At 44.3% G+C, this 24,080-nt stretch overlaps 1 protein-coding gene across 1 annotated transcript; it reads right to left on the bottom strand.

Annotated features, from left to right (window-relative positions):
* Nucleotides 1–210: 210 nt before the first annotated feature.
* mfsd2b (major facilitator superfamily domain containing 2B) lies at nt 211–22,160 on the bottom strand. The gene is made up of 15 exons (XM_041860274.2): nt 22,028–22,160; nt 21,149–21,522; nt 15,290–15,415; nt 14,883–15,007; nt 11,482–11,605; nt 9,502–9,580; nt 9,213–9,394; nt 7,666–7,756; nt 6,765–6,886; nt 4,876–4,959; nt 4,627–4,710; nt 3,794–3,903; nt 1,573–1,716; nt 935–1,111; nt 211–599 (listed from the first exon to the last, which is right to left on the bottom strand). The coding sequence occupies exons 2-15, from the start codon at nt 21,233–21,235 to the stop codon at nt 548–550; spliced, it is 1,587 nt and encodes a 528-aa protein (XP_041716208.1). The 5' UTR covers nt 21,236–21,522; nt 22,028–22,160; the 3' UTR covers nt 211–547.
* Nucleotides 22,161–24,080: the final 1,920 nt, after the last annotated feature.

Genomic DNA, 24,080 nt, shown 5'->3' with positions numbered 1-24,080 from the left:
AAATACATAACGTATGTCATTACAGTACCACCAGGGGGAAGCAGTAGGCAGAGAAACAGACATATACATTTCAATGTAAACAGCATTGGTTGGAGAATCCAACCAACTGAGCCATTCCTGTTCAATATCTTCCCCCAAAACCCCACATCACTTTAATTGAAACTTCCTCTACTGTATTTGAAGTTATGAAGTCATGGTTCAGTCCATCTACTAACCAAAGTCAACAGTATTTATTAAGCCCATTTATTGTCATCAAACCATCATAATACTCAGGGACCATTCATAAATACCAGCAATGTCTGGCTAAACACAGCAAATAGAGATATACATTCATTTATATAAATAAGGTTATCTTGTAGGTATATTCAAGATTGCTATACATTACAGGTTCATGTGAAAATACAGAAACAAACTTAAAATGTTTACATGAAAACATAACTATCATTTGATTATTTCTCAGTGTAATATACACTAATGGAAGTCATATTCCAGTTGGGGAACTGGAATCCGCCGCATGTGATACTTCCCCTGTACATTCCATCCCAGGTCATACATTACTCAGATCCTCCAATGTTCTGGAGCTAATGCTGCTTTGTTTCCTGTAGAAGAAAGACAATATTAACTTTTACATTGAAGGTACTGTATGTTGGTATTTGAGCCATTTCAGGCCACTGTAATTTTACTCAACCTAAAGGAATGACAGTGGTGAGAGGCGAGGTGTACTGTACACTTAAAGCACTCAATCTTTGTGATCCAAATACTGTTTGGTAACACTTCACTTAAGCGTGCATATAATAAAGCATTATGATACGCTTATAATGCATTGTAAGACATGTCATAAGCATGTATCCCCTTATTGTCTTATACACTACTTTTACAAGAGCACTGTGACGTTCTAGACACTTCGGACTACAGAGACGTGTGGGTCCCTCACCGTAGCTCCTCCAGACAGAGTTTGTTCCTGAGCCGGACGTCCTCACTGATGGGGTAGAGCAGCAGTATCAACAGGCCTGTTACGATGAAGGCCACTGGGGCGGCGCCTATGAGCAGCTTCAGAGTGTAGGCTACTTGAGCAGGCTGCCTGCATGCCCCCGTGTCATAACCCGCAAACCTGAAGATACCAGTACACACACATATTATACACAGCAAACCTGAAGATACCAGTACACACACATATTATACACAGCAAACCTGTAGAGATACATAAAGTGTCATAACCTGCAAACCTGTAGATATGCACACCTGTATCATACCGATAGTTACACACACTCACCAGTTTCATAAATACAATAGACTACAATAGCCTATTAATGCATAGATTAGGCTTGTGTTTATGTGTTTCTCTCTATACATCTCTCTGCTGTGTTATTTAACTGACTTCGTAGCGTCTGACTCACTCCAAGAGAGATGCCAGAAGTGTTCTTAACTTGTTTATGTTTCTCCTGAGGTGGATCAGTGTTTGTGTGTTTGACTAATTCGAGGTAAAGCATGGATACTCCCAAGGATATCCCATTTTCAGTAATGAATGTCTTTAATACTCTTGTGTTTATGTTATCTGTCTGTATGACTCACTCGAGGCAGAGGGTGGACACTCCCAGAGAGATCCCAGCAGCGAACTTGGTGAAGAACACGTAGAAGGAGTAGAAGATGGCCTCATAGCCTTTACAGTAGGGGTTGGCCAGACGGAAGTCATCCACCACATCTGGCAGCATCGACCTGAAACACAACACACACACACACACACACACACCCACACACATCAATACTACATCAAAACATCTCCCATCAACAGCTTATAGGCCTACCCCATCATCATGTTATACAACCAACCTCGACTCCGTCTGTCTGATGAGGAGCAGTCTACTTATAGCGCTAGAGGATAAGATGGCTATAATGGTGCTCATAGAGCAAAGTTTAAATGGTCTGGTGAAATGTCTGCTACTACGTGAAAACATGATTAGATGATGATGCTAGCTTTAGCCGAACTGCTCCGACCACAGATAGGGAATCACCAGATAAACAGACAGACAGACAGACATACACTACATGACCAAAAGTATGTGGACATCTCAAAAATCAGGGGCATTCATATGGAGTTGGTCCCGTCTTTGCTGCTATAACAGCTTCCACTCTTCTGGGAAGGCTTTCCACTAGATGTTGAAACATTGCTGCGGGGACTTGCTTCCATTCAACCACAAGAGCAGTAGTGAGGTCGGGTACTGATGTTGGGCGATTAGGCCTGGCTCTTAGTCGGCGTTCCAATTCAACCAAAAGGTGTTCGATGGGGTTGAGGTCAGGGCTCTGTTGAGGTCAGGGCTTTGTGCAGGCCAGTCAAGTTCTTCCACACCGAACTTGACAAACCATTTCTGTATGGACCTCGCTTTGTGCATGGTAGCATTGTCATGCTGAAACAGGAAAGGGCCTTCCCTAAACTGTTGCCACAAAGTTGGAAGCACAGAATCTACTACAATGTCATTGTATGCTGTAGCGTTAAGATTTCCTTTCACTGGAACTAAGGGGCCTAGCCCGAACCATGAAAAACAGCCTCAGACCATTATTCCTCCTCCACCAAACTTTACAGTTGGCACTATGCATTGGGTCAGGTAGCGTTCTCCTGGCATCCGCCAAACCCAGATTCGTCCGACTGCCAGATGGTGAAGTGTGATTCATCATTCCAGAGTCCAATGGCGACGAGCTTTACACCACTCCAGCCGACGCTTGGCATTGCGCATGGTGATCTTAGGCTTGTGTGCAGCTGTTCCAGAGGCAGTTTGGAACTCAGTAGTAAGTGTTGCAACCGAGGACAGACGATTTTTACGCGCTTCAGCACTCAGCGGTCCCGTTCTGTGAGCTTGTGTGGTCTACCACTTCGCGGCTGAGCCGTTGTTGCTCCTAGACGTTTCAACTTCACAATAACAGCACATACAGTTGACCGGGGCAGCTCTAGCAGGGCATAAATTTAACGAACTGACTTGTTGGAAAGGTGGCATCCTATGACAGTGCCATGTTGAAAGTCACTAAGCTCTTCAGTAAGGCCATTCTACTGCCAATGTTTGTCTATGGTGATTGCATGGCTCTGTGCTCGATTTTATAAATAGCCTAATTCACTCATTTGAAGGGGTGTCCACATACTTTTGTATATATAGTGTACATACACAGCATAATGACCCCACAGGATAAACCATGTCATTTAGAGAGGGAAGGGAAGTACGGAGGAGGAAGGGAGAGAGTAATAGATAAAGGAGGGAGGAGAGTGGGAGATGGGAGGGTGAAGAGGGAGAAAAACGCGGAGGGAGGGAGATGGGAGGGCAATGTGCTATAAACTACAGTAATAACAGATTGAAAGTGGAGACTGTAACCGCCCCCTGAGGTTTATGACACATCTCATTCATCAATCAATCATCAATCAATTTTATTTTATATAGCCCTTCTTACATCAGCTAATATCTCGAAGTGCTGTACAGAAACCCAGCCTAAAACCCCAAACAGCTAGTAATGCAGGTGTAGAAGCACGTGACATCATAGCCAGGCGTGACCATATCATGCCACGGGGTGAATGGACAGAGAGAAGTGGAGACTGCTGCTATTACTGGCACTGTTTTGGCTACTCCAAACTACTGCTGCTATTACAGCGATAGACTACTAATTCTACAAGGACTGTGGCTATTTTACCACCCCAAGAATATGTTTAGTATTGCTACTGTAGCTACAACCAGTGGCTAGTGCTAGTGGTACTACAACTACACCACATCCACAGAGGACGTTTGTGGCAGCCCAATTCAATTGGTCTCACCATGGTAGAAGGAGTGATGCAGCCACACTGAGTCCAGAAGAGACAGCCACTACGTAGGCTACAACCAGGTTAGGAATGAACACCAGCATCACTGTGAACGGCATGATCCACTGGACAGAAAGAGAGAGAGAGTAAGAGGAGTGAACACACACACACACACACACACACATACTGTATACACACGGCATGAGTTAGTTGCACACACATTTGTAGTCAGGGTTGGGTAGGTTACTTTCTAAATGTAATCCATTACAGTTACTAGTTACCTCTCCAAAATTGTAATCTGTTAAGTAACGCAATCTGATTACTTTCCCCTTAAGAGGCTTTAGAAGAAGATTAAAAGGATCCATCAAACGCATTTGGTGTGTCATTACATTTACATTTTCATCATTTAGCAGACGCTCTTATCCAGAGCGACTTACAAATCATAGTGGTCTCTGACATGTGATCAGACTCGCTCAGGTGGAACAAACTTAAACTTGCGCCTTTTTTCAATGCTGAATTGAATGTCATTGAGAAAACAGAAAGATGTCATAATGTATTTTTTTCGCAAACATCCTTTCTGAATTTAAAAGTAATCCAAAAAGTAATCATCTAGTTTTTCAAAATAATCTGTAATCTGATTAGAATAATTTTGCTGCTAATTTCACTGATTACAGTTCGTTTTTTTGTAATCAGTTACTCTCCAACCCATTTGTAATACAGTATTATAAAGCCCTCTGGAGGTCTTTGATCAGACAGTGCATCTCCAGAAGTAATAATATGTTTGTCCACAAGGTGGCACATTCTTATCATCAGTGGAGTATCACTAGCACTCCGTCCCAGACACTTACCGTGATTCCACAGAAGGCTGCCTTCTTCTTGCCGAACCGCTCCAGAAACCACTGCCACAAAGGGATGCTCACTACTGCAGATACCTGGGAAGAGGGATATCATTTTTAAGAATATGCACACTATACTATTGTTTGTGGTTATAAGTATACTCTAATGTCATATAAAACCATGCACTGATGTCAATAGGACATTTGTGTGAAAGTTTAAGTTTCTAGTTACATTGATCTAGGTCTGAAACCAGAACTCACCAGGATGGTCAGCACGATATTCTGGAAGTGGTCTCTCAGGTCCACTGCATACGTACAGAACAGGACAAAGTTGCTTTGCACCAACTGGAAATCAGATCAGATATCGCACACATTCATTCTTCAGAAAGATTCAGCATGTTCAGCACTGTCCTATTCTCTCTGCCCACAGTGCCAAATCACTGTCCTATTCTCTCTGCCCACAGTGCCAAATCACTGTCCTATTCTCTCTGCCCACAGTGCCAAATCACTGTCCTATTCTCTCTGCCCACAGTGCCAAATCACTGTCCTATTCTCTCTGCCCACAGTGCCAAATCACTGTCCTATTCTCTCTGCCCACAGTGCCAAATCACTGTCCTATTCTCTCTGCCCACAGTGCCAAATCACTGTCCTATTCTCTCTGCCCACAGTGCCAAATCACTGTCCTATTCTCTCTGCCCACAGTGCCAAATCACTGTCCTATTCTCTCTGCCCACAGTGCCAAATCACTGGAGAAGCTGCTGACTAACACAAAGTTTCATCCCTGCTATTGAATGATATATAATCATTATATTCTGATGAGCTGACAGTAAGTTATTTAAGAAAAGATTTGTGAGATACAGAAGTTGAGATGTTTGAGGTGGAATCTATCAAAGCTGTACTATAAAGTTCCAACGCCAACCAACCATGTGATCAGAACCATACAGGAAGTGTACCACTGAGAATTCTCATAATGATAACAATAACAAGATATGACATAATAGTAATATGACAATGTGCCGTCTATCTGTCTGTCTTTCATCATCGGATGGATTTGGAGCTGAGAGAGAGATGCTGTCAAGCATTTTTCCTCAAACACACTGAGTGCTCTATTTGTCTTGATCAAATCAACATTGCATGGCAGGCAGGCAGGTTATATCTGGAGCCATTCTGAGGGAGGCAGGGAGGGCCCAATCATAACACAACACCCATTACCATCCCATTGTGAGTGTCATGTCTGAGAAGGGGTGTATCAATGTGCCCGCCAATCATAACACAACACCCATTACCGTCCCACTGTGAGTGTCATGTCTGAGAAGGGGTGTATCAATGTGCCCACCAATCATAACACAACACCCATTACCATCCCATTGTGAGTGTCATGTCTGAGAAGGGGTGTATCAATGTGCCCACCAATCATAACACAACACCCATTACCATCCCATTGTGAGTGTCATGTCTGAGAAGGGGTGTATCAATGTGCCCGCCAATCATAACACAACACCCATTACCGTCCCACTGTGAGTGTCATGTCTGAGAAGGGGTGTATCAATGTGCCCACCAATCATAACACAACACCCATTACCGTCCCACTGTGAGTGTCATGTCTGAGAAGGGGTGTGTCAATGTGCCCACCAATCATAACACAACACCCATTACCATCCCATTGTGAGTGTCATGTCTGAGAAGGGGTGTATCAATGTGCCCGCCAATCATAACACAACACCCATTACCGTCCCACTGTGAGAGTCATGTCTGAGAAGGGGTGTGTCAATGTGCCCACCAATCATAACACAACACCCATTACCGTCCCACTGTGAGTGTCATGTCTGAGAAGGGGTGTATCAATGCGCCCACCAATCATAACACAACACCCATTACCGTCCCACTGTGAGTGTCATGTCTGAGAAGGTGTGTGTCAATGTGCCCACCAATCATAACACAACACCCATTACCGTCCCACTGTGAGTGTCATGTCTGAGAAGGTGTGTGTCAATGTGCCCACCAATCATAACACAACACCCATTACCGTCCCACTGTGAGTGTCATGTCTGAGAAGGGGTGTATCAATGTGCCCACCAATCATAACACAACACCCATTACCGTCCCACTGTGAGTGTCATGTCTGAGAAGGTGTGTGTCAATGCGCCCACCTGAATGGCGACGGAGATGAAGAGGAAGGCAGCAGTCAGAGTGAGATAGGGACCGTGTCGCATCACCAGGATGAAGCCCTTGTGGAACGGTATCTGCTTCTCCGTCTTCGAAATGTACGGATCTGTGCGAGGAAGAAAAGGAACAAGATCTGAAAGTGTCAAAAGAGACAGTTTTTTCGGTTTCCGTCTTTTATCCCACTCTAAAAAATAGCTCAATCTAGCCAAGAAAGCACCAAGCATTCTCCAATGAGAGAATAAAGCATGAGTGAGACACGTATGGGAGATTTCTCCTCCAATCTGGCAACCCTGTAGATGCCCCTGCATTGCAGTATTGCTATGCTCTGTCTGTTCCACGGGGGTTATCACCACAGAGAACGAGAACTGACAGGTTCGCTGGTAGTGAGGTCAGCAGTTCACTTACAGCCTCCATGTTAATAATATAATAATATAATATGCCATTTAGCAGACGCTTTTATCCAAAGCGACTTACAGTCATGCGTGCATACATTTTTTTGTGTACGGGTGGTCCCGGGGATCGAACCCACTACCTTGGCGTTACAAGCGCCGTGCTCTACCAGCTGAGCTAAGCTGAGCTAAACACACAATATATATCCTTTTATACTTAATCCTTCATTGTCCTTGTTTTCCTGAGTTGGATAATCATTGCATAAGGCTGAAGCTAGCTAAATGGAGCCCAGAAATAGTCCAGTCAGAATAAGGCTCAAAACAAAGTGACGGAGTGCTACTGTGCTTACTGGTACATTGCAAATGACGTTAGAGTGAAATGTGAGAAGGGAAAGAGAGAGGAGCACACTCACTTGCTGGGAAAGAGTGTGCACAAACACACACACACACACACACAAGCACACGTGAGCACACACACACACACACACACACTCACCGTCTCTCTCTCTGACTCCCAGGAACATGACCACAGTGCAGATGAGAAACACTCCTCCTATCACACCAGCAGCGATCATATACATCTCCTTCTGCAAGTAGAGAAAAAAACAATCATATGGTGTTACTGTACACCTCATTCTGCAAGGAGGATAGAGAGCAACAATATACCATATACACCTTCTTCTGCAAAGGCAAGAAAACAACTATGTAAATGTACCCTTTATTTGTTTATTTGGATCTAAAGTATTAAATTACACTACTCTTCCTGGGGTTCACTACACATCTTTCTTTCTTTGGTTACACAAGGAGGACATCTGAACTGAGCCTTCCTCAATCTCCATCTTGTATCTCCACCCAAATACTTCACTTCAACCCGTATCAAAAAGTTGCATTAGAACATATCAATGTGTTTGTTGACCTGTGATTTTAGGGTAGCACTCCTTATATCGCTCTAGCAGATACCAGATCACACATAATTCACTGTACAGATTAGATGCAAGGATAAACAGGAAAGAATCTCAAGTTAATTCTGATCCTAAAAGCCCAGACAAATGTGGCACCCTCACCCGTGACCACGGAGGAATCCAGTGGTGAAAGTGCTCTGTGTGTTTGTGTGTGTGTGTGAATGAGTGTGTGCTCATCGTGGCTACAGAGGGCCCTGTGTGGTGAAAGGGCGACACCATCGGGATTTACCCAGAATCCTTTGGAATGGCACCACTCGAGCCCCTAAATAGCTGCGGCGTGCCCGAACACGACACGGAACAGTTTGGGCTGGAGCCCGCTCGTCGTGTTTTATCTACCCAGAAACCACCTCTGCGTTCACAAGATTCACAGCAGGGTCTCAGGGTTGTCTCACTCATGTTTTCATTGACTGTATGTCTACTTCTAGGAAATGAACAACCAGATTAATTAAAATATGTCATGTTCCGGTCTGGGTTTGGCTGGTTCCCTTATCTCAACAAACTGCATGTCGAGTTTGGGGTCTGGGGTTCATTCATGTGTTTTTAAATGTGATAAAAATTGCCTTAATCACACACAGACTGTGGTCGCCCCCTCAATGTGGGGAGGGGTCTCTTATTTCAGGGAGGGGGATTGATGGCTGATGTCAGGGAGGAACCCCCTTTTGTGGTCAGTGCCAGGGGAGAGGAGGGGAGGGGGCTGGGGCAAAGGCTCAGATTTAACCTGTGGTCTCTTACTACAAACCCAGGATGATAAATAATATATGAAGCCCTCTTTAAGTTGATTCATTTGGTAAGACTAGATCTCACCGCTAGACAGTACGCAAACACAAACTTCACATTCAACATATTCCTTTTAGTTTCAACAATTTACTATTTTCATGCTTGTTGACCTTCAGCTTGTTTTCGGTTGTCTCTTTTAAACTCTGAGGCTTCAAAAAAGGAAATAAAGGAAAAGGAAAAGATGAGTGTGAAAGTGCAGCCCTGAGTTAGTTGAGGACACTACTGTCAGTTACAGTTATTTTCAATATCGAATTGCCATGGTAACACCTCAGGTCTGGCTGTTTGTTGTCGTGGTGACACTTACACCATGTGACAGGAAGTCTTGGGAGTGAACGATTCTCTTGACGATCTCGGCCCCACTGCTGTTGCCTAGGTGACCGGTGGATATGTTGTGCTGGGGGCAGTGTTTCAGGGTGTGTGCGCTCGCCACGATCTGACCCTGGATGGCAGCGCCAACTAGAGTACCCAGCACCTCCAGGGTCATACCTGCAGTATAACATATGTATTATAGTATTAAGTGCTATCAAAACAGAATGACAGGAGAGTGGTTTTATTTGATCAAACAACCTAAGGTCTGTGTAATAGTGACCTACGGTATGCTGTGGCCGAGTCTCTCTCCTTCTGGTCCGTACTGAGGAACATGGTGAGGGCAGAGTAAGGCACATGGAAACACTGCGAAACACAGCAGACACAGAGGACATGATTAGATATGGTTAGATATAGGAAACACAGCAGACACAGAGGACATGATTAGATATGGTTAGATATAGGAAACACTGTAAGAAGTGGATCAGAGGGTCAAAGTCCATTTGCACCTTTTGTTGATGTTTTAACAATTTTCCACAAAAGACGATGATTCACTGCAACATTGTTAGTAAGCAGCACAGTTTCCATGTCTGTAAACCTCAGCTCTCAAGCTGGCCAGTATATCAGTCAGCAACCCACCGCTTGACCTTCAACCCCAGCCTTTCTTCAATTTATCATTTACACAACAGCTCAGTCAACATTGTGGCAGACCGACCAAGCGAGCGTACGAGCGACTGACAGAGCGACTGACAGAGCAACTGACCGAGCTACTGACCGAGTGACTGACAGAGTGTCCAAAGAGACAACAGAAATAAATGTGGCCATAAAATACTGTCCCGGCCCTTCTCCTTCTCTTCGGCCCGGGGCGGGATGGCGTGAAGGAGGGATGGAGGGAAGGAGGGATGGATGGAATGAGGGATGGAGTGAAGGAGGAATGGAGGGAAGGAGGGATGGAGGGAAGGAGGGATGGAGGGAAGGAAGGAGGGATGGAGGGAAGGAGGGATGGGGGGAAGGAAGGAGGGATGGAGGGAAGGAAGGAGTATTGGAGTGAAGGAAGGATGGAGGGAAGGAAGGAGGGATGGAGTGAAGGAGGGATGGAGGGAAGGAGGGATGGAGGGAAGGAGGGATGGAGTGAAGGAGGGTTGGAGGGAAGGAGGGATGGAGGGAAGGAGGGATGGAGGGAAGGAGGGATGGATGGAAGGAGGGATGGAGTGAAGGAGGGATGGAGTGAAGGAGGGATGGAGGGAAGGAGGGATGGAGGGAAGGAGGGATGGAGGGAAGGAGGGATGGAGGGATGGAGGGATGGAGGGAAGGAGGGATGGAGGGAAGGAGGGATGGAGTGAAGGAGGGATGGAGTGAAGGAGGGAAGGAGGGACGGACGGATGGAGGGAAGGCCAAGCATGTCATTTGTGGGGCCTTGATGGAAAAAAAACATTTATAGAACCCAATTTGACCAGAGCTTTGCTTCACAAAAAATTACTTATCAGCCTTAGTGGTCATCAAATCCTCATTGAATGATTAAACTGGCCGTTGTTTATTTAGAACAACTACTGTATGGCCTTAAAGTTATAGCAGCTGTCCATTCTGTCTCACACACACAAAGACAATGAAGGGAAGTTAAAAGTGGTAACCAGCATTTACCCACCCAGTGGTCTCTGGCAGGGCTGAACCTATACTTATCAAGTAGTTAGAAAGACATGTCATTATAGGCCACCGCAATGTGGCTACCATGGGCAGTGGACAACATGCTCTGTAGCATATGTCAGAGAGGTTAGAGAGAGAGCAGAGGAGAGAGAGCACGAGAGAGAGAGCAGAGAGAGGGGAGAGAGAGAGAAAAAAAAGAGCGAGAGAGAGAAAAAGAGAGAGAGAGAGCGAGAGAGAGAGAGAGAGAGAGAGAGAGAGAGAGAGAGAGAGAGAGAGAGAGAGAGAGAGAGAGAGAGAGAGAGAGAGAGAGATAAAGAGAGAGAGAGAGATATATAAAGAGAGAGCAGATGAGAGAGAAAAAGAGAGAGAGAGAAAGAGAGAGAGAGAGCGCAAGAGAGAGAGAGGGGGTGAAGGGTTTGGAGCTGCACCTTAGTTACTAAAGAAACCTAAATAAACACACGTCTTTGATGTTCATTTTACATTTACATTTTACTCATTTAGCAGACGCTCTTATCCAGAGCGATTTACAGTTAGTGTTCGATATCTGCTATCTGAGGAGGATGTGTAAATGTTTCGTTGTGGGCCAACGTTTATGTAGTACAAGGTATCTGGCTGGTACTTACAGTGATGAGTGTCTGGTAGAGACAGTAGAAGCCCAGGTACCAGATGAATCGTCCGTTGGTGAAGGGAGGAACGAACCACAGGTAGAAGTAGGAGACCACCACAAACGGAGTACAGCCCACCATCCTACAGAGAAAAGAGGGAGGACAGGGTTATTGTTCTTATAGCATATCTTAATGACCATTGTTTGAGCAAGCGTTTCAGTCGAATTTTGTATCTTTTTTATTGTGAAACTCTGGCCTCATTTTGTGTTTGTGCAATAGATAATGACCTGCCAGTTTATCTCAGCAGGCTGGTTTAGACAACTATGTGAACCTGTTATGCCAGTGCCAGTGAACCTGTTAGGCCAGTGATAGATTGATGGTGTACGTGGGTGTTTTGGGAGAGATGGATGGTGTGTTTGTGAATCTGAAGTAATCTGTCCTGGGTTAGTGTGGAGGGGCAGTGGGAAGACTGGAAGATGCACTATGCCACAGGAATGCTAACCCACATGACCATGAGCTTAATTCAGACACACACATGCATCTCAGGGCAGAAGAAATCAAGGATTGTACAGTTTTGAGAATGTGGGGAGCTGTGTTGTCCATGTATAATTCATCCAGATACAACTGGTATAGATCATTGTGGGCTGAGAGCACAGCTGTGTGTTTCACTGTGGAGAGAGATAAAGCTGGAGAGAAAGAAAGCGGAGAGGTTGTGGACAAGAGAATGTACTTTCCTCCAGTCCACAATGACTATCTCATGAAAAAACCACTGAATTATACAAGAATAGTCTCCAATTCTTATCCGCTAAAGCAACAATAAATATTTATTTTTTCCTACAGATCTACACAACCTACTCCACATTTTCGAAGTTAAAGGAAAAGTATAGAATATGTCTTGAATGCGTATGTCTTCACACCCCAGAGTTAATACTTGGTGGAAGCACCTTTGGCAGCCATTACAGCTGTGAATCATTTGAAATAAGATTCTACCAACTTTGCACAACTCTTAGGGCAACATTTATCCATTGTTCTTGTCAATATTGCTAAAGCTCAGTAAATTTGTTTGGGAGTCATTGATAGACAGCAAAATTCAAACCTTGTCTCTGATTTTCAAGTAAATGTAGGTGTTAATGTTCCTGAATGGTCCAGTCTCAGTCCTGACTTAAATCTGCTTGAGAATCAGAGACAAGGTTTGAATATTGCTTTCCTTGAATGACTCCCAACCAAATTTTAAGGCAGCAAAAATGTGAAGACTTTGCAAGTGGTATGTAGACTTTCACTAGGCACTGTATCTTAGGTTCATCTGATAACATCTGTACATCATAGAATTCACATCCTTATCATAAACACTCATGGTCAACAAATGCTCTACAGCTGCAGTGTCAACTAAGTACATAGATAAAGATCTCAATATCAAATCATTTCTGGGTAACAATTAAGTACCTTACTGTGATTGTTTTCAATTAAAATGGTCAAAAAGAAACCAAAATAGCTCATTTGCAAAGAGCAATTTCTCAAGCACAAATTTTACCAGGATGGTCTGAAAATGTGCTGTTATTGGCAGAGAGGTTTGGAACTCTCTTTCTTATTGGTCTATTAACTAATTTACTGCCTGGTGTTGTCAAAACAGGCTGGAATTTCAGACGGTCTTTTCAATCAACTCTTACACTAAAATGGCATTATCATAATTTTCACAATTTCACAACATTATTCCAACCTCATAGTGTGGAAAGATACAGTATATATTATATTGTTTTGGTGACGACTCCAAAACATTTCCACAATGGACCTGACCTTTCACCTTTGACCTGATAGGACCCAAAGGTGCTTGACCCCATTTTCATCTGCATATTACTAAGCCCCGTCCCCTCTGCTCTAGCTCCCCTAACCCCTGACCTGTCCTGCCCTGGCATTCAGTTTAACTAAGAACAGAGAGAAAAGAGAGAAAGAGGGAGAAAGAGGTAGAGCGAGGTAGAGAGTGGTGAGTTCTGGTACAGTCCAGCTCTCCCTGTGACACAGAGGCCTGTCCTTAGTGATTGTTCAGCCACACAAAGAGAGTGACAGGGCTGACAATGTTGCCTAGCTCTGGGGCTGGGGTTGGGCCTGCTGCTGTTTAGGCTGGTCATGGGAGGGTTGAAAATGCACAGTGACTGAATGGAACATTTAGAATGTTAGAATAGATTGTTAGAATGTTCGATTTTTCTGTAAAATGACTCGCAGGATGGGTATCGGAAAAATCCAATGGGAGTGTTTGACAGTAGAAGTAGGGCAAAACACATACACAGGCTGAAGCAAGGAGAAGATGTCAGCACAATCACACTCTCAGAGATTGTAAGAGAAATGTCCCAGTTTTATCTAAGCGATCCTCTTTGCTGGCATGTCGGGGCTGAGTCTATCATAACAAACACAGTAGCACCCAGGAGTACCAACCAGGAACGACCATAAACCCCTCAGGACAAACAGATTCTGATCACTTCCTGTCTGTCTGATGATGTCACAGCCCAGGGCCAGGGGACTTCCTGTCTGACAGTTAGAGGGGGTTTCACTCAGTGGTGGAAAAGGTACTCAATTGTCATGAGTAAAAGTAAATATACCTTAAAAGAACATTACTCAAGTAAAAGTGAAAGTCACCCAGTAAAATACTACTTGAGTAAAACCCACAAACAAACACATACACACGTACAGTGGTAATCAAATCAGTAATGCTGTGATCTGGTCTCTCTCCAGCCTGTCAGCTTGTCAGTAATCTATGGCTTGTAAAGCTCATACAGCACTCACTCAGTCACATCAGAATCAGCAGTAAGTACTCGACCAGTAATTACGGTAAGTGAGTCGTGTCACAGCAATGAGTTTACACAGCTTTGAGCTGACACACACCCCCACACACACACACACACACACACACTTTAGAGCTGACACCTAGGGTTACGGTAGAGTTTGATGTGGTGCCTAAAAGGGTACTTTGGCTGTCCCCATAGGAGAACCCTTTGAAGAACCCTTTTTGGTTCCAGGTAGAACCCTTCTTGTTTCCATGTAGGATGCTTTCCACATAGGGTTCTACATGGAACCCAAAGGGGTTCTACCTGGAACCAAAAAGGGTTCTCCTATGGGGACAGCCGATTAACTCTTTTGGAACCCTTTTTCTAAGAGTGTGCAGGTATACAGGGATACTGCTGTGGTTTATTTTAGTATTTTTATATTTTACCAGGTAAGTTGACTGAGAACACATTTTCATTTACAAATGAAGAGAAAAGCTTTAGTGTAATCCAATAGCATTCACAGGTAGCATTTCTCATACAAACACTAAGATTTGTGGTCCTATGGAGCCGCAGTGTCTGTCTGCTGTTTTTTACCCTTCAAATCGGAAACTTGGGAAACCAGGTGTGTGCACTCTATGCAATCGGTGTGTATGGCCTCACCAGGGCATGAGTCTGCCTATCCTGGTCCACTTGCTCTTGGTGATGAAGAAGCCGACAACAGGGTCGGTCACGGCTCCCCACGCCTTCCCTATGAACAGAACCATGGAGGCCTGGAACGGGTTGATCTGAGGAGGAGAGAACAGAGGGATGGAGTTAGAAGACACAGAGGGAGGGAAAGCGAGAGAGAGACAGAGAGAGAGAGAGAGAGAGAGAGAGAGAGAGAGAGAGAGAGAGAGAGAGAGAGAGAGAGAGAGAGAGAGAGAGAGAAATAGACAGAGAGAGGGAGAGAGAGAGAGGAAGAGGAAGTGGAAGAGGAAGAGGAAGAGGAAGAGGAAGAGGAAGAGGAAGAGGAAGAGGAAGAGGAATAGAATGTGAGAAGAACACACACAAACACACAGACGTATTACCTGGGCGACATCCAGCAGGTAGATCTGCAGGAAGAATGCTGTAGCGCTGCCGGCCACCTGATTGGGTGCTCCTCCAATGGCGAAGCACAGCTTACTGCAGACAGACAGCCTCTGGTCCAGCACAGTCTATGGATGGGCAGAAAAACAACAAAAAACATCAGAGAGGGTTACAGGTTCCATGAAGTGCATTATCTGAAAAATAGGCAAATAAATGATCTGCAAAGCCTACAGTTGACTGCTGTGCCTTTCTTTACCGTGGAAAGACAAGAATTCTGTTTGTTAGCCATGGATATGTCAAATCTTAGGCGGAAGCTATCTTCTTGTGGATAAGGAATACAGTTGTAGCAGAAGAATGAGTCTGTGACAGCAGGACCCTGGCATTATGATTTACAAAATACTTCAGAACCACAGAACTGGAGATAGAACTCTATCTTTAGAATTATATTATATTGTTGTCCATTGTGATGTCGGAGCGAGTGAATCACACAGCGCCATTCAGATGACAGTCGATACAGATGTGTGACCTCATGTCATAGGCCACCACAACTAATTTCCTTGCAGTAAACATAGTGGACGACATCTGGTTTCTCATATGAGATCTATCTAGGCCTACTCCCCCACCACTATTCTCCATCTATATCTCCCTCTCCCCCAATCATCAATCTCCCCTAATTTATCTCCCCTCCCCTCAGATAGTATTTAATATTCCCCTGTGGTGTAGGTCCCAGTTGATGTGAGGGATACAGGATCAGACAGAACACTCCTCCCTGCTGTTTAGACTGTGGTGATGTCAGGAGACACTGGGGCACACAGCACAGCCTGTTCCCCTTACAGACAGATCCACAGGACACCACAGAGACAGACAGGGTGCCGGGAGAGGGTTTCCGCTGCTATAGAGGTATAACGCCCACTGCTAAAAACGTGTGCACGCATGTGTGTTCAAGTCTGGTCCGTGCTATCTGGGATCCTTGGGACGTCCCTATCCCATTGAAGTTGACATATAAAATGGTTAAGGTAATGGTTAAGGTTAGAGTTAGGGAAGGGTTATGGTTATGGTTAGGGTTATATGTTATGGGTAAGGGGAGGGGTTAAGGTTAAGGTTAGGGTTAGGGTTTAGGGTAATGACGTCCCACACATGAAACAGCAGACAAGCTGCCAGCCTCCTGGAAAGCCCAATATTTACGACTGTATTATGAACTGTTCAGAGACAGACATGGAAACACACACACTGCACGGACCAAAACACAGCAGCGTCTGATTAAACGTCTAACCTCCTCTCTCCTTCTCTCTCTTTCTGTTTATACATCTCTCTACTTTCTTTTTTCTCTTTCTTCATCTCTCTCCACCATCTCTCTCTCTCTCTACTAACCTTTGTTGTTTCCATACAGTACGGTCGTGGCCGGGTTACCCCACCCCCTACAGCTATAGGCCTTTCAGGCGTTATGAAAGAAAGAAATCACCAAAACAGCCACCGACCAACCACAGACCAAAGCCCTTCAAAACACACTGTCATTATCTGTCTGACTATATTTTATTTTCCTATTTCTTCTTCTCATGAAAACATTGATGGTTTCCAGAATGACAATTACCAGGAGGGAGCTGTGTAATTATTTAAACACAGCAAGACAAGCGGGTCAGGAGTAAGTAAAGAGTAGCATGTGGATCAACTTCGAAAGTCTTGGTCTGGCCTATGGTGGTCTAGCGGTCTAGGCTCTGCCTCCGGATCCCATATACCACTGCAGCATGGGTTCTAATCTCGCTCACTGCTATTTCAGCACTCTCTATCTATCTTTCCCACTGTCGCTCCTCTATCCAATAAAAGATGTACCTTAAAAAAAACTATTGGACTCTCCTTCAAAACTTTCAGTATATACTCCACTCTCATCTCCTCACTCCAATTAGCTTTGAATGGGGAGATAAGACAAGTCTTTGGTGTCGAGAGAGAGAATGCTGGTTAACTGATGTTGGGTAAAAATACTCTGTCTATACACACGGTCTGTGCCAGATCAGTGTTGTCTTGGTTCAACATCAAGTGTATCTATTACTTTTTACCCTCATCTGCACTCCAGCTAGGAATGTAGTTGGGCTTGACGTCACTGTTTGTATCCCCACAACAAATTCCACATTGAGGGGGTAAACCCAGACAAAAGAGAGATCATATCATTTTAATATCTCAGTATGTAGGCTCTCTCTTTGTTCAAGGAGGTTAAATAGTCCACCGGTCATCAAACAATTTTTTTTTTTCTCAATTTTATACCAGATAGTCAGGACCTGATAGCATTCATTAGTGGTGCTTGCCTAGCTCTACCTATACACACATAAACAGAGAGATTGAGAGAGAGAGAGAGAGAGAGAGAGAGAGAGAGAGAGAGAGAGAGAGAGAGAGAGAGAGAGAGAGAGAGAGAGAGAGAGAGAGAGAGAGAGAGAGAGAGAGAATCTGACTACAGTGTGACTACAGTCTGTTTTACTGAGGTCTTATCACTGCAGATGTAAACAGGATATCCCTCCCCTGTCTGGACACACGTTATCTAGCTTCCTATAACTGCAGACACATCCACACACACAGCACCTCAGAGAGAACAGACCCTCAGCAAACTGTGGCCCTGGGAAAATGGGGCTAATTCACAGGGGGGGTTATAACAATTCCAGTGGGTCAGAAGTTTACATACACTAAGTTGACGGTGCCTTTAAACAGCTTGGAAAATCAATCCCAGAACAACAGCAAAGGACCTTGTGAAGATGCTGCAGGAAACAGGTACAAAAGTATCTATATCCACAGTAAAACGAGTCCTATATCGACATAACCTGAAAGGCCGCTCAGCAAGGAAGAAGCCACTGCTCCAAAACCGCCATAAAAAAGCCAGACTACGGTTTGCAACTGCACATGGGGACAAAGATCGTACTTTTTGGAGAAATGTCCTCTGGTCTGATGAAACAAAAATAGAACTGTTTGGCCATAATGGAAAAAGGGGGCGGCTTGCAAGCCGAAGAACACCATCCCAACCGTGAAGCACGGGGTGGCAGCATCATGCTGTGGGGGTGCTTTGCTGCAGGAGGGACTGGTGCACTTCACAAAATAGATTGCATCATGAGGAAGGAAAATTATGTGGATATACTGAAGCAACATCTCAAGACATCAGTCAGGAAGTTAAAGCTTGGTCGCAAATGGGTCTTCCAAATGGACAATGACCCCAAGCATACTTCCAAAGTTGTGGCAAAATGGCTTAAGGACAACAAAGTCAAGGTATTGGAGAGGCCATCACAAAGCCCTGACCTCAATCCCATAAAAAATGTGTGGGCAGAACTGAAAAAGCGTGTGCGAGCAAGGAGGCCTACAAACCTGACTCAGTTACACCAGCTCTGTCAGGAGGAATGGGCCAAAATTCACCCAACTTATTGTGGGAAGCTTGTGGAAGGCTACCCGAAACGTTTGATCCAACTTAAGCAATTGAAAGGCAATGCTACCAAATACTAATTCCCCACTGGGAATGTGATGAAATAAATAAAATCTGAAATAAATCATTCTCAATACTATTATTCTGACATTTCACATTCTTAAAATAAAGTGGTGATCCTAACTGACCTAAGACTAGGACTTTTTACTAGGATTAAATGTCAGGAATTGTGAAAAACTGAGTTTAAATGTCTTTGGCTAAGGTGTATGTAAACTTCCGACTTCAACTGTATGTGCCAAGTAGTTTCACATTTACCCTTGAAGTCTCCCATATCTAATACCTAATTTGTTTTGTTGAAACATTAATACTCCTGCTCATAGTCTATTTGGTATTTCTCTGGCGATTCCCTTTTCCTGATTTCTATCCTAACATCTAATTGCTTACACTTCTCCCCCCATCCTGTTCAATTATAGAATTGTCTATAGTTTGGGTTTCCCAAATATGACAAACATGCTGCTGGGCAGTCTGGTGTTTCCCAGCTCCTTAGATTACACATGTTGAGGTTAAACTTAGCACAGTTCTGATAACTGTAGGGATTTGGTACTACCGTTAATTATTTTAAACGAGAAGAAGTACATATTAGACTATTTTCTTTTTTAATTTTTATGTAGTATATTGTGCCCATTTATACCAGTCATTACTTTGCGCCTCCTTCCATTCCCTTCCTTCCGCTTAAACTGAGTTTAAATGTATTTGGCTAAGGTATATGTAAACTTCTGATTTCAGCTGTATGTTTGATGCATTCCTTCTAAAACTGTTGTCACCATTCCCATCAGACTGAGTGTGTAGCGTACTGTATGTATGCATGTGAAAGATAAAGCTGGTTGGATAAAAAAATTAAGCTTGTGTCCAGCTTTACATAAAGGTTTACTGCCAGTAGAATTTCCTCATACATTTTGATATTATTTCATGGTATTATTTTATTTTATGGTATTATATTACTGACAGATTTCCTGGTGTGTGTGTGTATTAGGATGGAACCAGAGTGTGATGCTCTGGCCTCTGTGATGCCAAGGGATGCACAGAGTTGGCATACAGACTTTCCCAAGGATTACAACATATAAGATACTTATTTCTGATCATTCCGAGAGCACTTGAACACAATAATCATAGCGAAGCCAAACAAGTCCATCTCCTCTCCTGCCTGGAGCTGTCAGCTGTGATCGGGTGATAGAACACCAGGAGGCCTGACTGAAGCTAAAGGACTCACAGTGACAGGTGACCCATTAGGGGCTTGAGTCTCCTCTGCTGAAGCCTCTGCTTTCGCTGCTTTAGCATGTATAATTCACCCATGCCCCACACATACCACCCGTAAGGGCCATCCTGTACACACACATCCCCTCCACAGACACACAAACACACACACACACACAGAGCTAAAGGTCACACTGCATCCATTCTTTCAGAAAAGCTGTGTGAATATTGCATCGCCTCTCTTCAATGCCTATTCACTGAAATAGGACAGCATTAAACATATTGATGAGTTCTAAAAACTGCCAGCCAACATTGCATTCCCACCAGTGAATAAGGCAGTATGAATCTACACGTAGAGATCAATGTAGTAAGTCAAGTATTTATTGTTGTCTGTATCGATGCATTGGATGTATAATGAAACACAATAGGCTACATCTGCAGGGTAATGTACTCATGGTATAGTAGAATAAAGGTTTGGCTCATCGTCTGTCATTGCCTTGCCTTTAAGCGTCCCTGGGCATGTGTGCTGGTATACCATCAGTAAGTAAGCATTCCATTTACTCACCCTAGTACACGACTACACACACACACACACACACACAAACACAACAAAAATGTTCACAGGCATGTCTTCTTCTGGCGGTCATGCAGTCAGTATTACTCGTACCTAAAGGCATTCAGGGTGAGCATACAGCAAAGTCATTCATCCAAGACTGGATGTGACAGAGAAAGAGAGAAACTTCCTCTATTTCTGGTCCTAAACTGTAGTATAATCACAATCCAACTGATTTTCAACTTAACTAACTCCTTGGCCTCAGTCTCTCAGATATCCAGTGCTTGACTTGGGCAGGAGCTCACCGGAACTGAGTACTGGCACCTCAACATTTCTACTTCTTGAGTTCCTGCACTTCTTATAGAATATTAGCTCAAAAGTATTGTGGTGTTCCTGAACCTAAATATAAACAGTACCCGCACTCTAAATGAATATCAGCACCTATTTCAGTCAAAGTCTAGAACTGCAGATATCCAGGCACGGCAGAACAGCGCGACAGAGACCCACAAACCAAAGGAACATTTACATTTACATTTTCGTCATTTAGCAGATGCTCTTATCCAGAGCGACTTACATGAATGTAACTGAGCTGTCAGACAGTCCAGGGGTAAACTAGCCAACTGATTCAAATTAGTAAATAAAAGCAGTGTTACTTACCTGGTGGGGGGGCTTGGAGAAGGCTGACTCTGGGGGCTTGAGGAGCTTGCCTGCTGGTGTATGGGATACCTTCTCTCCCTTCGCCATGGCTGGCTCCAAGTGTCACTCCGAGTGTCTGAGTGTTTGTGTGAATGCGAGTGTATGTGTGTGTCCCTGAGTCTGAAAGTATATGTGTGACTAAGTCTGAGTGTATGTGGTGTGTGTCTGAGTGGGAGTGTGAATGTGTGTGTTTGGGTGTGTCTTTAAGTATGTGTGTGACTCTAGGTGATGGCCGGGGACGAGCTGGTGATCCTGTGTGTGTCGGGAGGACCTGAGGCTACTCAGTTCTGCTGCCACTCACATACTGTCCTGTGCTCAGTGCTCTGGGGTTGGAACTGAGACAGAAAGGGAAGGGCATAGTTAGACAGGCGGTCCCACACACACACACACACATACACACACATCCACGCACACACAGACATTCATAATCCTCCCGTTCACACTGGTACCTCTCAGAGCACTCCCCTATTTCTCACCATGATCTCTATTAATTGTATTATGACATATGTATTTATGTCAGCCAGCAACGCTGCATCACATGAATACATCTAATTCATAAGAGATGCACTGTCTCTCTGTATCATTCCTCAAAGAGGATAAAGAATAAGTGATGCCCCAGATTGGTAGACAATTACATTGAAATATGCTTGCAACTAACATTCCTGTTTATGAGTCTGACTATCTAACTAAACAGACATTCATTCTCACTCTACCATAGCAGTTTTGTCATAAGTGGGCACATCCCCTACAACCTCAAATCTCTATCAATATCTCAATCACATCCCATATAAACAAGAAAAAACACTATAATGAAAAAAGAGAAGACTGTATTGGCTTTACCTGAGTGATGATGGAGAAGAGTAGATTAGAGGAGTTCAGGTGGTCAGTGAATCGCTGGCTCAGAGAGAGAGAGAGAGAGAGAGAGAGAGAGAGAGAGAGAGAGAGAGAGAGAGAGAGAGAGAGAGAGAGAGAGGGAGAGAGAGCAAGAGAGAGAGAGATAGAGAGCGAGAGCAAGAGAGAGACAGCTTCCAGCAGCAGATCAGGAGACTGCGGTGTTTGTTGACAGACACTGCCGTTCCACTTCACTCAACACACCTCACAGCGGGACCTGCGCCATTCAGTGGTCAACAGCGGTAACACAGTCACTGGCGGTGATAATAACGTTGTCTTTACAGGCTTATGACATAGAGGTATTGCATATAATGAAACAGAGGTTGTTTGGACATGGTCCTTATTATGGAAAAACGGTTAATTAAGTTCTTAAGATTACCAATAAAAAGCTATGTTCTCAAAGACACCCCTCCTCCTTTTCAGTCTGTATTCATTGCACATGACACTAACATTGCTGTCTAGTGACATTTTTGGGCTTGGCTATCCAGCTATCATAACAGGGTACTTTTCCCACAGTGAAAATCGGTCATATTAAACTATCTTCTTCCTCTTTGCCTACGTGTTATGTGATGCTGGCACCTGACCAAACTCGATTGACACCAAACCCGAGTGACAGTTGGCTGGATCGGTTTCCCATGCAGGCCAGGAGCACTGTGTTGTTGTAGTGGTGATAGGCTAGGAACGTGTAGTATGTTGCCCGTTTGATGGGATGATGGATACCTGGCAGTGACGTAGCCCTAAGGTGCATTATGTGATTCACTGGGACAGGGACAGGTGCTGAGTATCATTGCGTGACTAGAGGGGACCAGCGCCACGGGAGAAAGAGACAAGAGTGCTGCGGGGCTCTCCTGCTACGAGTTTCAAATAACTCATTAACTAAGTCATCATCATACCTTATAGGCACAATGATGCGATTGCGCGCGCACACACACACACGTTTATACAGGTTATAGGTCTACGTCTGGGCACGGTTCATTATCACCTATGATGATTGTGTGTGTGGATGTGTGAATCTCTGTCTGGGTGTGTGCGCAAGTAAGCGGATGTGTGCTGAGGTGCGGAGAATCAGAACACACAGTCCTATAAACATATACCGGTAGGACTATCCCATGCGTTTTAGATTGTTAGAGGTTAATCTCACTCAAGAGTGTTTGTCCGGCGATTCCTTCAGAGCACAAGCAGTCCCACAGAAGACCCTAGTCTTCTCCTCTCCCCTCTCATCCTCTCCGCAAAAATCTCTTCTTTCACAAAAGCGCACCAAGCCTCTAGCCGCAGAGCAGCGTCAATTTACCTGCGTTCTCTTGGAGACGCTTCCAGCTGCCAGGGCACAAAAACCTTAAGCAGAGAACCCAGCCAAACCCTCCAGACTTCTTCACACATTCCAAACATTCGGCTCTGAAAGATATCACCATAGGGAAATCACTCATATGAGCCGCATTACTCCATACATGTTTCAGATAATGCGTGAAGAGGAATGCGCAAATGAAAGGTATATAGGGGCTTAGGTAAAAAGGCCCTTTTGGTAAGAAAAATATGGGACGTAATTCCAGTCGTGCTTAGTGTTATTAAATATGTTGCGGAGAGGAAATGTGTTCTCTTTTACTCCAGGACCCCGCTGGCAGCCCGCCAGGCCAGACGAGCACATGCTAACAGAAACAAAATACCTAGGCCTATGTCTGGTTTTAGGCCTAATGATTGTCAAAATATTGACATTAGATTCAACGTCCAAGGTCTTTCCATCTGTGTCTACTCTGCCCACCTCTTATATTGACCACCCCCGGGGCTCTCACATTACTCTCCTTGAGTCCTCTTCTCTCTCTCATGTCTCGTGTGGTCCTTGTGGCTTCAAATATTGAAGATGGATAATTGCATTCATCTTGCCGTGACCAGGCAAAGCCCGGGGAGGGAACAGGACACACACACACACACACACACACACACACACAAACAGCAGCACCAGCACATTGGCCTCACTCAACTGAAAATTGAATCTCATTACAGA

The sequence above is a fragment of the Coregonus clupeaformis genome, chromosome 33 (assembly GCF_020615455.1).
Source record: "Coregonus clupeaformis isolate EN_2021a chromosome 33, ASM2061545v1, whole genome shotgun sequence".
NCBI classification, from domain to species: Eukaryota; Metazoa; Chordata; class Actinopteri; order Salmoniformes; family Salmonidae; genus Coregonus; species Coregonus clupeaformis.
The sequence above is the reverse complement of the archived record's forward strand: the minus strand, read 5'-3'. Positions and strand labels throughout refer to the sequence as shown.

What these genes read in the sequence shown, in the direction of transcription:
- mfsd2b (XM_041860274.2), bottom strand. Translation starts at nt 21,235, where the DNA reads ATGGCGAAGGGAGAGAAGGTATCCCATACACCAGCAGGCAAGCTCCTC. An exon ending in GCATCACTCCTTCTACCATG is followed by an intron (nt 1,717 to 3,793) that starts GTGAGACCAATT and finishes GTTGTGTTTCAG; the next exon opens with GTCGATGCTGCCAGATGTGG. An exon ending in GTGTCCACCCTCTGCCTCGA is followed by an intron (nt 1,112 to 1,572) that starts GTGAGTCATACA and finishes TGGTATCTTCAG; the next exon opens with GTTTGCGGGTTATGACACGG.